The following is a 13004-nucleotide window of genomic DNA, read 5'->3' as shown; positions in this document are numbered from 1 at the left end:
TTAAAACAGTTAATTCTATGTGACCTTCACCTCAATAAAAACTATGGTTTGTCTTTGCTTACTGAGGTTTTGGTTGCCCCCCCTTAAATTTTGCTCCACAGGTGAGTGCCTCCCTGACCCGCCCCCCCCCCCCCCCCCCCAGTCCACTGTAACCTGGTGCCCACGTTGGAAAAGGTCTGGCTGGTACAAGTGAAATAACCAGGCCCCGAGGCTCTGGCCTGCACCCCTACATGACCAGGAGGCCCCAAGGCCCAGGCCAGCACCCCCAAATGTGATGTGGTGTGTCCCCTCCCCCCCCAACCGCACCCCTTGCAGGTGGCGGGATCTTCCTGGAGGCTCAGAAGCTGGTGCCATTGGCTGGGGCAGCTCTGAGCATGATGCTGGGAAGGCCCCGCCCCAGCTGGTCAGAGCATTCCCCGGCCTGGTGTGGGCTTGTCAGGGTGGGGAGATGGGGAAGGGGGGCCAGGAACAGGCCTGTACTCAAGAGGGGCCCCTGGGAGAGTGGGGGGCTTGTTAACAACGTCCACACGCCTGGGCTGAAGGGTGTCGGTCAGGGGAGACCCTGCCTGAGGGGCGGGCGAGAGGCCGGCAGTGGGCGGAGGGTGGGGGTGCCCTCTACGGAGCCCAGTGCGCCCTCTGTGAGCTCAGCTGCAGCCCGGCCACAGCCTCCACACACGTGCCTCTTTCACTGCCACCTTCGGGCTCAGAAGTGGCCTGGGGAGAAGGGCGAAGGTCAGAGCTGGGTGGGGAGACAGCCAACGTACCTGAACTTCGAGTTTTGACTAACCTCCTGTCTCGTTCTCGCCTCCCTGCCTTTGCACTTACAGGTCCCTCTGCTAGTGGCTCGTTGTGAGGCTCCTTCCCTCGTTTCATGCAGATCTGCTGGCTCCGGGGGCACCTCCTCCAAGAGGCCTTCCCTGACTCCCTCGTCCCATCCCCAATCCTTCTCCCTTCGACTGCTTTATTTTCCTTCACACCCTGGCCACACCGGAAGTCGGCCACACAAGCCCTGGTTGGTTGGGGTTGTCTCTCACCCCCGTTGTAATGGACGCCCCTTGAGAACGGGACCAGGGCTGATGCCTAGAAAAACACGTGCACATAACAGATATTCAAGAAATATATGTGGAGGAACTGATGCTAATTTAGTTAATGAGGAAGGAAAGAAGAAAATCAGAGGGGATAATAAAAACCAAATAATAAAGGGGTAGGCCCACCTCTAAACATTTCAATAATTATACTAAGTGTTGATGGTTTAAATATTTCAATTAAAAGGCTGAGATAGACTGAGCGGATAAAACAAAACCAACCCTCTTAAATATTGCCTACCAAAAAAACGCTTTAAATATGAAGACGAAATTAATCTAAAAAGACATGTCATATAGACAGTAAGCGTAAGAGGGCCCGGGTGGCTATTTTATTTCATCCCGCCCCACCCACCCCATTTTATCCGAGCATAACTGACATGCTAGGTGACTAATTATCAGGTAAAATGGACTTCAAACCAAGGATTATTACCAGCAATAGAGACATTTCATAATGATAAGAGGGGCAGCTCATCAGGAAGCATAACGCAATGTGTGCGCCCTAATCAGCCCAGCTCCACGTGGGAAAGGCCGAAGCTGACAGACTGGAGGCTGAGCCGGATGGTTTCGCAGCCCTACCAGGAGGGACCAACGCCGTCGCCGCAGCTGATAGAACAGGAGACAGAAGTTCAGGAAGACTGCGCTTGGGGGGTAGGGGGTAATGTGGGGATAAGGACACATATGTAATAACTTCATCAATAAAAATATTTTTTTAAAAAAGACTGTGCTCATACAAGCACCCGGCTCGCAATGGCGTTTCCGGAACATTCCCCAGCAACAGCAGAACACACATTTTCACGTGCACACGGAACATGCAGGCGGACAGACCCACCACGGGCTCTCCAGCTGCCTCTACCATGAGGAATAACACATCACACAGAACATACTCTCTGACCACAACGGAACCCAGTCAGAAATCAATGCCCAGACGAGTTCCACAGACACTCCCAATTCGGGGAAATTAAACAGCGCACTTTTAACTCATGGCTCCAACCCAAACCGGGGAACTTAGACACTTTAATGGAACTATAAAATACAACACCTGCGGGTGGGGGAGCAGTGTTTGGAAGGAAACTCAGAGTAGTAAACACTTCTTTCTATTCGCCAGGGGAGAGATTAAAATGAAAGACTCGGGGTTTCACATTTAAAAAGTAGAAAAAAAGAACGGCTGGTGTTGCTCAGTGGGTAGAGCATTCGCCTGTGGACCGAAGGGTCCAGGTTCGATTCCCGTCAGGGCGCAGGCCCAGGTTGAGGGCTCGATCCCCAGTGGGGGGTGTGCAGGAGGCAGCTGATCCATGATCCTCTTTCATCATGGATGTTTCTGTCTCTCCCTTTCCCTTCCTCTCTGAAATCAATAAAAAATAGAAAAAGAAAAGCAAAGTAAGAAACCCCAAGTCCGCCCTCCTTGGGTGCTCACCGTCCCTGGTCCCCACTGTCCCGTTGTCCTGGTGGCGGGGGTCCTGCCAAGGGGCCGTCTCAGTGGGTCAAGACAGGAGGCCACCTGAATCCCACAATCCGCCCCCCCACCTGTGACCCCGTGACCCCGCGGCCCCGTGACCCCCGCGGCCCCGTGACCCGGCGGCCGGTGCTCGGCTGGCAGTTGGCGCACCGGTTGCTGTGCCTCCGCCGTCGCTGCGCCTCGCAGGCCTCGCAGCTCCCGGCGGACACCATGCGGCCGGCGCTGCTCCTCCTGCTCCTGGGCCTGGGCCTGCGCTGCGGCGGCCTCCCTCCGCCCCCCGCCACTCGCGGGGCCCGGGCCGGGGTCTCCATCCGGGCTCCTGGAGCGCCTGCCGCGGCCCCGGGCGGCTCACCCCCGGCCTGGCCCCGCCTCCCGCCTCCCGGACAGGCGGCCGCGCTGCGCTCCTTCGCTGGTGCCCCGGGCCTCCCTCCGCTCCGCGGCCATGCTCGCCTCGGCCTGCGGCCACGCGTGGCCCTCGGCGGCGGCGTCCTGGGTGGAAGTGGCCGCGGCCTCTGCTCCTCCCGCGGCCCCGCGTGGCGGCCGCGCTGGCACTGCCTCCACGTGCGAGTCCTGCTCCGCGCGCTCCGTGCCCGCCGCGCAGCGCCCGCCCGCGTGGACCCGCACCTGCTGGCGCTCGGGGGCCAGCGCTCCCTGTGGAGGCTCGCCCCGCTGCGCGGCTTGCTCCGGCCTTGGGAACGGACCTTGCACCTCGGGCTGGTCAGCCCCACGGACTCCTCAGCCTCCAGGGGCCCTCACCCCGACGCGGGCTTCGAGGCCCAAACCAAGTGTCCGACAGACGTCAACTCGGGCAGTTGGCCAGCCGGGGAGTCCGCCGATTCCTGCCGGTTCTCGAGACAGGGGACTTGCAGCATCAAGAAGGTGCAGATCAACAGGAACCCCGGCCTGCCCGCTGTGCTGCTGACCAGGAGGATGGACATCTCCCTAAAAGCCACCCTTCAGTACGACTGCCCGGTGGCTCACACCACTCAGCCTGACTGGAAGGTCTTCTCTGTGCCCTCTCTCCGCCACCAGCCGGACTGGACGAAACCTCTGGTGGTGCCCGGCTTCCAGTTAGGGAACGATCCAACAGTCATGCACATCCCCAAGAAAACGTTATCTTTGGGGGTGTACGTGTTCAATTTCTCAGTGATCCTGGTCCCCTCCTTGCCACAAGCGGCGGTGGTCAAAGGCTCAGATAGCATCTACGTCTCGATCCTTAGTGACTTTCTGCAGGCGGTTCTTCTTGGGGACGTCAACATGACAATTAAATTCACAGACCAGCTGGTTCTGGACGGATCAACGTCCATGGACCCAGATGTAGACGACCCTTTAGAGGGAGTCCAGTTCTCCTGGTTCTGCACCACAAATTCCAAGAACTACAACGGAGACAAAATAAACGTGATAAGCAAGGAAGTTTGCCTCCCAAAGCAGGTGGATCTCAAGCTGACCTGGGCCTCTGACCCTGTACTGACAATTTCCCCAGAAACACTTAGAGGGGGCCACGTGTATTTTTTCAGAATGGTGATACAGAAGGCTCCCAGATCCGCATATTCTGATAAAAGGGTCCGCGTGCTCCAAGCACCGGCACCGAAAGCGAGTATTTCGTGTATTGAAAACTGTGGCAGGATTTTGGTTCTATCAGATCGGTTCTCTCTGTCTCTAAATTGCCCCGATTGTGCCAGAAGCCGGGAAGTGTACAAGTGGTCCATCCTGCGGACTTCAGGGGATGAGGTCGCATTTGATTGGTTGGGGCAAACTTCAACGGGGAGGGACAGCGATTCTTTGTCTATAAAAGCTTTTGCTTTTAGGAGTTTTTCTGAAGCTCAGTTCTGGATTGCTTTAGATCTAGAAACTTGGGGTGGAGTGAACTTGAACCTCAGGCATTCCTTTACTGTTAACTATGCCCCTGCAATTGGAGATTGCAAAATTAATCCAACTAGTGGGATTGCCTTTTTTACTAAGTTTGTTGTCCAGTGTAATAATTTTAAGGATCAGAACATCCCTCTGACATATAAAATGATCGTGTCTGATTTGTACGATGGCTTTGGCGAAATCAGTTCTTTAACAGAGAACACCTTGGGGCCCATCCTGTATGTGGGCAACGATCCCAGATGCCCCCCTTCCTTTCTCCCCGTCGGTCGGGGGGACAGTCATTACTCCTTGAAGGTCTTTGTCCAGGTGTATGACGCTCTGAAAGCTTTTTCTCAGGTAACTTTTTACGCCACTGTACAAGCTCCCAAGGGCCAAGCCTCCCCCCAGGCCATACTGAATCAGTTAGTCAATTTCACCGCGGGACAAAATTCAGAGATCTCTACTTTGCTTCAAAAGCAGGAGTTTTTGTTCGCTGGTTACTTAATGTACGTAGTGGCCTCCGTTCTGAACAGCATGAAACCCGAACCAGCCCTGCAGGCGGACAAAGCCTGGCTCCGGGAACACCTGGTCAACCAGTCTTCCCTCCTCCCCATGAAGACCCTGATGGAAATTAACCAGGTGGTCACGGTGTTTGCCAAGTTAACCCAGAGAACGTCTGAATTTCCTCAGGTTGCTCGGCAATCTGCCACAGAGAGGATTTGGCAAGCAAATCAAGCCTTCCAGCAGCATCAGCAGAAAGCCAAAAACTTGCACTCTGAGCAGATAGAGACCATCAGCACCGGGATCTTAACAAGCGTGTCGAACATCCTTAAAATGACCGATCCTCACATAATTTTTGTCGACCCTTTCCGGGTCATACAGTCTCTAGCAGACACGATCCTGGCCGGCAAAGTGCCGGATGATGAGAGCACCGTGATAAGCTCCGCCAGCTTTACCATGTACGCCAGCAAGCTGGAAAAGGGGGCTGTTTCCAACAACATCTTGGGCAACGAGAGACGCTGTCGAAACCGTTTCCAACCAACACTAAATGTGAGCAGCATTCCTCGTCTGTCTGCCAATGCTCCTGTTTCTGTGGTGTTTTGTGAGTTTGCAGACGACCCCTTCCCTTGGTTAAATTACCAGGACAGCCTTGCGGCAGATGTGGTTGGATTCAGATTGACGGGAATCGCGGCCAACGGTGACGAGCTGGAGCTCACCCCCGATGTAGTGGACGTGTACGTCAGCAGGAGGAACCTGAGCTCTGCAGCTTTCAACCTCACCGTGGGCCCCGACCACGAGCCTGATAACGCTGACGAGCCCTCGAGGATGACGACGGGGGCGTTCCGCTTCGAAGTGGACAGCCGTGTGGTGCGGGAGCTGCTGGTTCACATCGTGACGGAGGTGACCGTGCAGTTCACTGTGCTGGTGTACGCCGGCGGGCAGATCACCCCCTCCGCCTTGGTCGCCACCTTCCTTGTGCCCCACGGTATCCCTCCCATTGCCAACCAGAGCGGCCTGTTCGACCCGGCCTGTGCAGTGAGCGTGCCCCGCCTGGTTTGCCTCCCGCTGTCCCTGCTACAGGTCATAGCTCAGCGGGGCCACTCGCCTGAGTGTGTCATAATCATGGTTCTGAAGGCACCTCATTTTGTCTTGCAGCCCAGTGACAAGCTGGTGAGGATTTCTCTTTTCAGTGTCCACTGCCTGGACATGTACGGGGTCCAGAGCGACTGGACAGAAGACACCTGTGTCCTCGGGGAGAAGACCACCTGGGACCGAGTGCACTGTGTCTGCAGGAAGGCCAGGCGGGCCCGGCGGCAGCTGGCCAACGTTCCCTTGCACTTCCGCTACTTGACAGCCAAGGTGATCGTGCCCCCTAACCCTGTGGATCTACGGTTAGAGGTCATCAAGAGTGTCACCCAGAACCCCGTGACACTCTTCGTCGTCCTTTTCATTGTGGTCACGTACATCGTCCTAGCGTTCTGGGCCTTGCACAGAGACGAAACAGACCAGTACCTTCGGGACCACGCCATGGTCCTCCCTGATAACGACCCTTACGACAACATATGTTACCTCGTCACTGTTTTCACAGGAAGCCGTTGTGGGTCCGGCACCAGGGCCAATGTTTTTGTCCAACTTACGGGGACACAGGGCACCAGCGATGTGCATTGTTTAAGTCACCCACATTTTAAAACTCTCTACCGGGGAAGCGTCCACACTTTCCTCCTAACGACCAGCAGGGACTTGGGGGACATTCAGTCCATCCGCGTGTGGCACAACAACGAGGGCCATGCCCCCGGCTGGTACTTAAGTCGAATCAAAGTGGAGAACCTGTTCAGCAGGCACATCTGGCTGTTCATGTGTCGCGAGTGGCTTTCTATCGAGACCTCTTTGGACAGAACGTTTCCCGTCACCGACCCCAATACGCCACTGAAGAGAATGGACTTCTTGCTCATCGATGCGACGGACAACCTGGGGAAGAATCACCTGTGGTTCTCCGTGTTTGCCGGCGTCATTTCCCGTGGCTTCAATCGGCTGCAGCGGCTGTCCTGCTGCCTGGCCATGCTGCTGTCCACCCTCCTGTGCAACATCATGTTCTTCAACCTGGACACGGAGAAGCAAGACAAACAAGACCAAGGGAACCGATATGTCAGATCGATGATCATCGGCTTGGAGAGTGTCATGATCACCCTCCCAGTGCAGGTCATAATCACGGGGCTGTTCACCTACTCCCAGCGGAGACCACAGGCGACCCTGGACCAGGTGACGCCTCAGGAGTACCCCGAGGTGGCAGAGGAGAGCGGCCACTGGGAGGAGCGGCTGGAGAGGTGGCACGCCCAGGAGACGGCTGCAGAGGCGCGCTCCCAAGAGGCGGATGCCCAGGAGACGGCCACAGAGGCGCGCTCCCAAAAGGCGCGTGCCCAGGAGGCGAGATCCCAGAAGTCACGCTCCCAGAAGTCACGCTCCCAGAAGGCGCGCTCCCAAGAGGCGCGTGCCCAGAAGTCACACTCCCAGAAGGCAAGCTCCCAGAAGGCGCGCTCCCAAGAGGCGCGTGCCCAGGAGACGGCCGCTGAGGCGCGCTCCCAAGAGCCACGTGCGCAGGAGGCACGCTCCCAGAAGGCGAGCGCCCGCAAGGCCCAGCAGTCCCTCACCAGGAAGCTCACCGGACGCCGTAAGTCTCTTTCCAAGAGGACGTCCAAAGCAGGGCACTCACTTAGGAAAAAAGACAGCAAGGGCCCACACCCCCCTGACGCCAACGCCAACGCCAACGCCCACGCCAACAACGAAAACATGAACAACAGTCCCCAGGTGCCCTCCGCACAGCCGCCGCCCCCGCCCACGAAGCCCAGGACCACCCTGCCTGGGTGGTGGAAGTGGATCGCGTGGTTCTTGGTCTTCGCCACTTCGGGGGTGTCCTCGTTCTTCATTGTGTTTTACGGCTTGACCTACGGCTATGAGAAGTCGATTGAGTGGCTCTTTGCATCGCTCTCTTCCTTCTGCGAGTCCGTTTTCCTCGTGCAGCCGTCGAAAATTATCGTCTTGACAGGCATGCGAACCAACAGGCTCAAGTACTGCAAAAACCTCTCCTGGGTCAGCAACTATCGCTACACCGAGATCCAGCTGCAGGACCTCAGACTGCGTCCCGAGGAGATGCGCCAGCGGCACCAGGACGTCACCCGCCTCCGAGGCAGCAGCATGTACCAGCCTCTCACGCAAGACGAAGTCGGGATATTCAGAAGGAAGAGGGAGCTCAAGAGGCGAGCTCTGCTGTTCCTGGGTCACTTCCTCACTCACTGCATCTTTCTAGCCCTTCTGCTGGGCCTCGTCGCCCTCCTCCGCCGCACGGACAGCTTCCGCTACAACCAGTTCATCCGCAGCCGCTTCTCTGTGGATCTTGCTACGGTCACCAAGCTGGATGACATCTACCTGTGGCTCGACAGCGCGCTGCTGCCTTTGTTCCACAACGACCTCCACCCCACGTTTCTTCCCGACAGCTCCTCCAAAATCCTCGGCCTCCCGCTGCTCAGGCAGGTGAGGGCCACGCCTGGCCCCAAGGCCTGTCGGCCGGCCAAGCGCTTTCCGCACAACAGCATCGAAGGAGAGATTCGCTGCCATCCCAAGTACGGGGCCGACTCAGAGGACACCAGCGACCACCCCGGCTTCTGGAAGAAAGTTGCTAAGCGGGAGGCAGACAAGAACACCAACGGGTTTACCTATAAGCCTCCGGAGGAGAGGTGGGTGTACTACTCCTACGGACTTCTCCACACCTACGGGTCGGGGGGGTATGTTTTCTATTTCTTCCCAGACCAGCAGCAGTTTAATTCCACGCTGAGGCTCAGGGACCTCCAGAGAGGCCGCTGGCTGGACGAGAAGACGTGGGCTGTGATCCTGGAGCTGACCACGCTGAACGCGGACGCGGGGCTGCTCGGCAGCACTTCCGTCCTGTTCGAGGTCTCTCAGTTAGGGGTCGTGAACGCGAGCATATCCGTGCACTCCTTCTCACTGGCGGATCTGAACAGAGACACGTCGGCAGAGGTCTACCTGTACGTGGCCATTCTCGTGTTTTTCGTGGCCTACGTCGTGTACGAGGGCTACGTCATCACGCAGAAGGGGGCCTCCTACCTGGCCAATGGGAACAACTTGTTCAACTTGGCACTCAAGTGCACCCTTGCCGTGCTGATTGTGCTGTTTCTCAGGAAATACTTCTTGGCCACTGGCATCATTCAGTTCTACTCATCGAACCCCGTGGATTTCATTCCCTTTCACGCCGTTGCGCAAGTGGACCGCACCCTGGGGATCATTTTGGGCCTCCTGCTGTTTCTGACCATTCTGAAGACCCTCAGGTATTTCAGGTTCTTTTACCACGTGCGCCTGGCTGAGAGGGTCCTCCAGACCGCCCTGCCTGGCATCTGCCACGTGGCGCTCCTGGTGTTCGTGTATTTCTTTCTGTTCGTGGCTTTTGGCCACCTGGTGTTCGGTCAGCACGAGTGGGGCTACAGCACCTTGATCCGCGCCACGCAGACAGTCTTCTCCTACTGCACGGCAGCCCTCCGGAACGCGGAGTTTTCCAGCAACAGGGCCCTCGGGGTCCTGCTCCTCGCGGCGTTTGTGCTGCTGCTGATCTGCGTATTGATCCACTTGTTTGCGGCTGTGATCCTCTCTGCCTACAAGGCCCTGAGGCAGCCCGTGTATGAGGAACCTTCGGGCGAAGCGGAAGCCATCGCCTACCTGTGCGGCAAGCTCAGGACAGTGTTTGGCTTCCTGTGCTGCCAACCCAAGGCCCAAGAGCAGCGGGAGCTCTTCGTGGACATGCTCTATGGGAAGCCGGAGAGGCACAGCAGCCACTACCTGGGGCTGAAGACCAGGAACATCAACGAGAAGAAGATGGTGTACCTGGTGGTGTGACCGGGACAGTTTCTGGGCTGCAGGCAAGGCTCTCCCGCCTGATGTTCAGTTTAGGGGCTCCGTCATGCTGTCTGCCTGTGTCCTGCACAACGCACACCCCCACATTTGCTAGGGTTCCCACTCTCAGTCGCCACTTTTAGGAACGTGACAGGAAGGAGTATAGCACACACCCGGGGCGGGGGGTGGTGGTGCCAGACATCCTGGGATGAGCTCCCTATAGGGGCACTGAGGGACTGAGGGTCTTTGGAGCCCATAGCAGTTTAGAGGGTTAGAGACCCAGGTTTGGGGGAGGGAGCTAAAGATCTCCCGCACCCCGCCTCCCCCCCACACACACCTCGCTGGGAGTTCTTTTCACAGATCAGAGCTTCCTGACCCTTGTCCCCTGCAGCCCCCACATTCCAGCTGGGCCAGGGCCGGAGGGGCCTGTGGGGAGTTCTGGATGCGCCCTGAGTTTGCCATGTAGGGATGAGGAGGGTGGTCAGAAGTCTGAAGCTTCCCATCGACTCCCTAAGGCTCCTTCAAATTAAAGATGTAAAACAATATTTCCTGGCCATGAGACAGTTTTTGTTAGACAACAAAGGGCGCGTGTGGGCTCACTCTGAGCGGAGGCACCTGTTCTGTGTGTTGTACACCCAGGGTCTGGGCCTTCTGTTGTCTACAGCCTGGTGGATGGTTATTGAACAATAAAGAAAATGTGGTTTGTTTCAGAGAAACACCTGGCAGCGGTTGTATTTCCCTCAGAAGTATTTCCTTTGTGTAGATCCTGTATCAGAATTAAGTGTGACTTCCGGGAGGCGTGCAGGGGCTTCTGCACGAGGCACCTACACGGCTCCTGCCCTGGAAGTCAGCCTGTGGGCGCTGGGTCCCAGGTGTTCCTCACACGCCAGGCAGCCCTGCAACCCTGGCAGGCACCTAGGAGCTCCCAGGGGCTCCTCCTGGGGGGCTGCCTGAGAGCCTGGGGCGGCTGCGGTCTTCTCTGCCAGGTAAGAAACAGAGAGGTTCAGTGGCCCCAGCACGGCTCCTCACACGGTTAAGGTCAGAGGTCAGATCTGGGTTTTCCAAGTGCCCTTTGGGGAGGTCACGGGGTTCACACTGCCCACTGCTTCTGACTGCAGGGCATGTTTGTAGTTAGCTCCTCGCTTAGCCACCTGACTTTGGACCAGGTTGAAAGACAGAGTGACGGTGGGGGAGGGGCAAACGACTCTTTACTGATAGGGGCCAGCTTCACTCTGAGATGCACTTGCCCACTGAGCTGCAGGATGAGGGAGGTTCGGCCCCAGGTGAGGGTCATGCAGGGCCGGCCCCTCTGAGAGGCTTCTGAGACTGATGGCCTCTCTCTGGGCGCTCCGGAGGCCTCGGGGGCACACTAGTTGGCCTCCCTTCCCAGGAAGACAGCTCCAGGGGTGGGAGGACCCTCCTGCCCAAGTCAGCATAGTGTCTCTGGACTCGGAGGTGTGCCGCAGGAGAGGGAGTTACAGGGTCACAAACACAGGCCCAAGCGGACAGTCCTGCTGCGGAGTCCCTGGGGGTCCAGGAATGGGGCTGGTCCCAGCATGTGGTCTGAGTGAGGACCAGGATGGTGGTGGAGGTGCTGTGAGGTTTCCAGGCGAAGTCCAGCAGTGGCGGGGCCTTCCACGCCCTGGGAGAGCAGAGCAGAGGGGCCCCTGGTCGGGGAGAGCCAGGGCCAGTACTTCTTGTCCTTTAGAAACAGACGTGGAATTAGAGCTTTATCAGAGAAACGGGGACCAGGGACACAAATCAAAACTCTGAAGGCCATTTTCAAAGGACGTGGCGACAATTTCTAAGAGTCTTCCGGGACTCCCCTTTTCCTGTCGTATTTCCGGGAAGAGGGTGGGTATATTCCAGAACATGTTGTCCACAGCTCTAAACCAACTCCTTCCCAAGTCTGTATGGCACAAGAACACAAGACATATTCCCAATTCAGCCCCCTCTGAACACGTCTGACATGCAGAGCGCTCCCTGTAGCTCAGGGAGCCGAGCCGTGCCCTTCATCTGCATTAATAACGAAGACTTGCTCTAAGGCCTGCTTCTGTGTGTCATACTGTTAGACATTTAGAAACTACACAACACTGAAGGCCCTTTATCCACTGGCAACAGACACAGTAGTTCCTCAAATAACATTGTTCTGCCCAACGTCATGTTGTTATAACATTGATGAGAAGAAAAAGAAATCAATTCCAATTCTGGGGGGGGCGGGGGGGGGGGGGCTCTGTGCGAAGTGTGTGTGCCCCCAGGCTGGGTGGGTTTTCTCATTTCCTCCCAGGGCCGAAAATGTGCCTGGTAGGCGCCCTGGCCTGTCTCACCTGTCCCAGGCACAGTGAGTGTGGGTGAGCGTGACCGATATTCATGGTTCAACTCTAAACCTAAAGCTTCAAGGGTTTTATGGACCATTCAAGTTGCTACTCAGCAGAGTGAAGTTTCTTCCAAGTGCAATAATTAAGAACTAGCGACAAACTATGACTCAGGAGAGGCTGTGTAACTTGGCGCCTCACGGGACTGGAGGCCAGGAGTGAGGTGGGAGGTCCGGCAGCAGGGTGAGGAGAGCCTGGGAGCTGGAGGATGGAGGGGCCCAGGCCACCCAGGGCTTCGCAGGCCACTCGGGTTCCGGAGGAGCGTGGTGACATGGCGCAAGCGCACACGGCTTCACAAAGGTCCAGGTAACACCAGGGCTCGCGCAGAACCCATCATTCAGTTGCCTTACGGGGCGCACTCGGCCCTGCCTGCGGACAGGGTGCAGAAGCTTGCATGCTCAGACCAGGTCGCTCAGCCTCCGGCGCGTGGTCAGCGGCGTGGGACCTCCGCGCAGTCAGGTTATTTGCCAGCCGTGCCCCGGCGGCCTCGACTCTGCAGAACCCGGTGGAAAGCTCGGGAAGAAGCCTAGAACAGTAGAGCAGCCAGACCGCAGGCCAAGTAGGCGTCCCCGGGCCGGAGGAAGGCCAGGCCGCCCCCAAAAGCCAGGGACCGAGAAGACACAGCGGAGGCGGAAGCTCAACCAAAGCTCCCTCCCGCGCTGCGCATGCGCCCGGGCTCCTGGGCCGGGGAGAGGAACCGCGCACGCGCTGTGGGCAGTCATGGAACGGGGGCGGGGCCAGACCGCGCAGGCGCTGTGAACGATCATGGGGGCGGGGCCGCGCAGACGCCGTGGGCAATTAGGGGGCGGGGCCGGGGCGGGGCCGCGCAGGCGCTGT

The 13004-nt window shown here is 57.6% G+C and overlaps 1 protein-coding gene across 1 annotated transcript; it reads left to right on the top strand.

Annotated features, from left to right (window-relative positions):
• The first annotated feature begins 2751 nt into the window (after positions 1-2751).
• On the top strand, positions 2752-9795 carry PKDREJ (polycystin family receptor for egg jelly). Its single transcript, XM_070408862.1, has 2 exons — positions 2752-7331; positions 7581-9795. The coding sequence occupies exons 1-2, from the start codon at positions 2752-2754 to the stop codon at positions 9793-9795; spliced, it is 6795 nt and encodes a 2264-aa protein (XP_070264963.1).
• Positions 9796-13004: the final 3209 nt, after the last annotated feature.

Source organism: Myotis yumanensis, unplaced genomic scaffold (genome assembly GCF_028538775.1).
Source record: "Myotis yumanensis isolate MYYU_CA2020_CCGP unplaced genomic scaffold, mMyoYum1.0.hap1 SCAF_3, whole genome shotgun sequence".
Lineage (NCBI taxonomy): Eukaryota > Metazoa > Chordata > Mammalia > Chiroptera > Vespertilionidae > Myotis > Myotis yumanensis.
The sequence above is the reverse complement of the archived record's forward strand: the minus strand, read 5'-3'. Positions and strand labels throughout refer to the sequence as shown.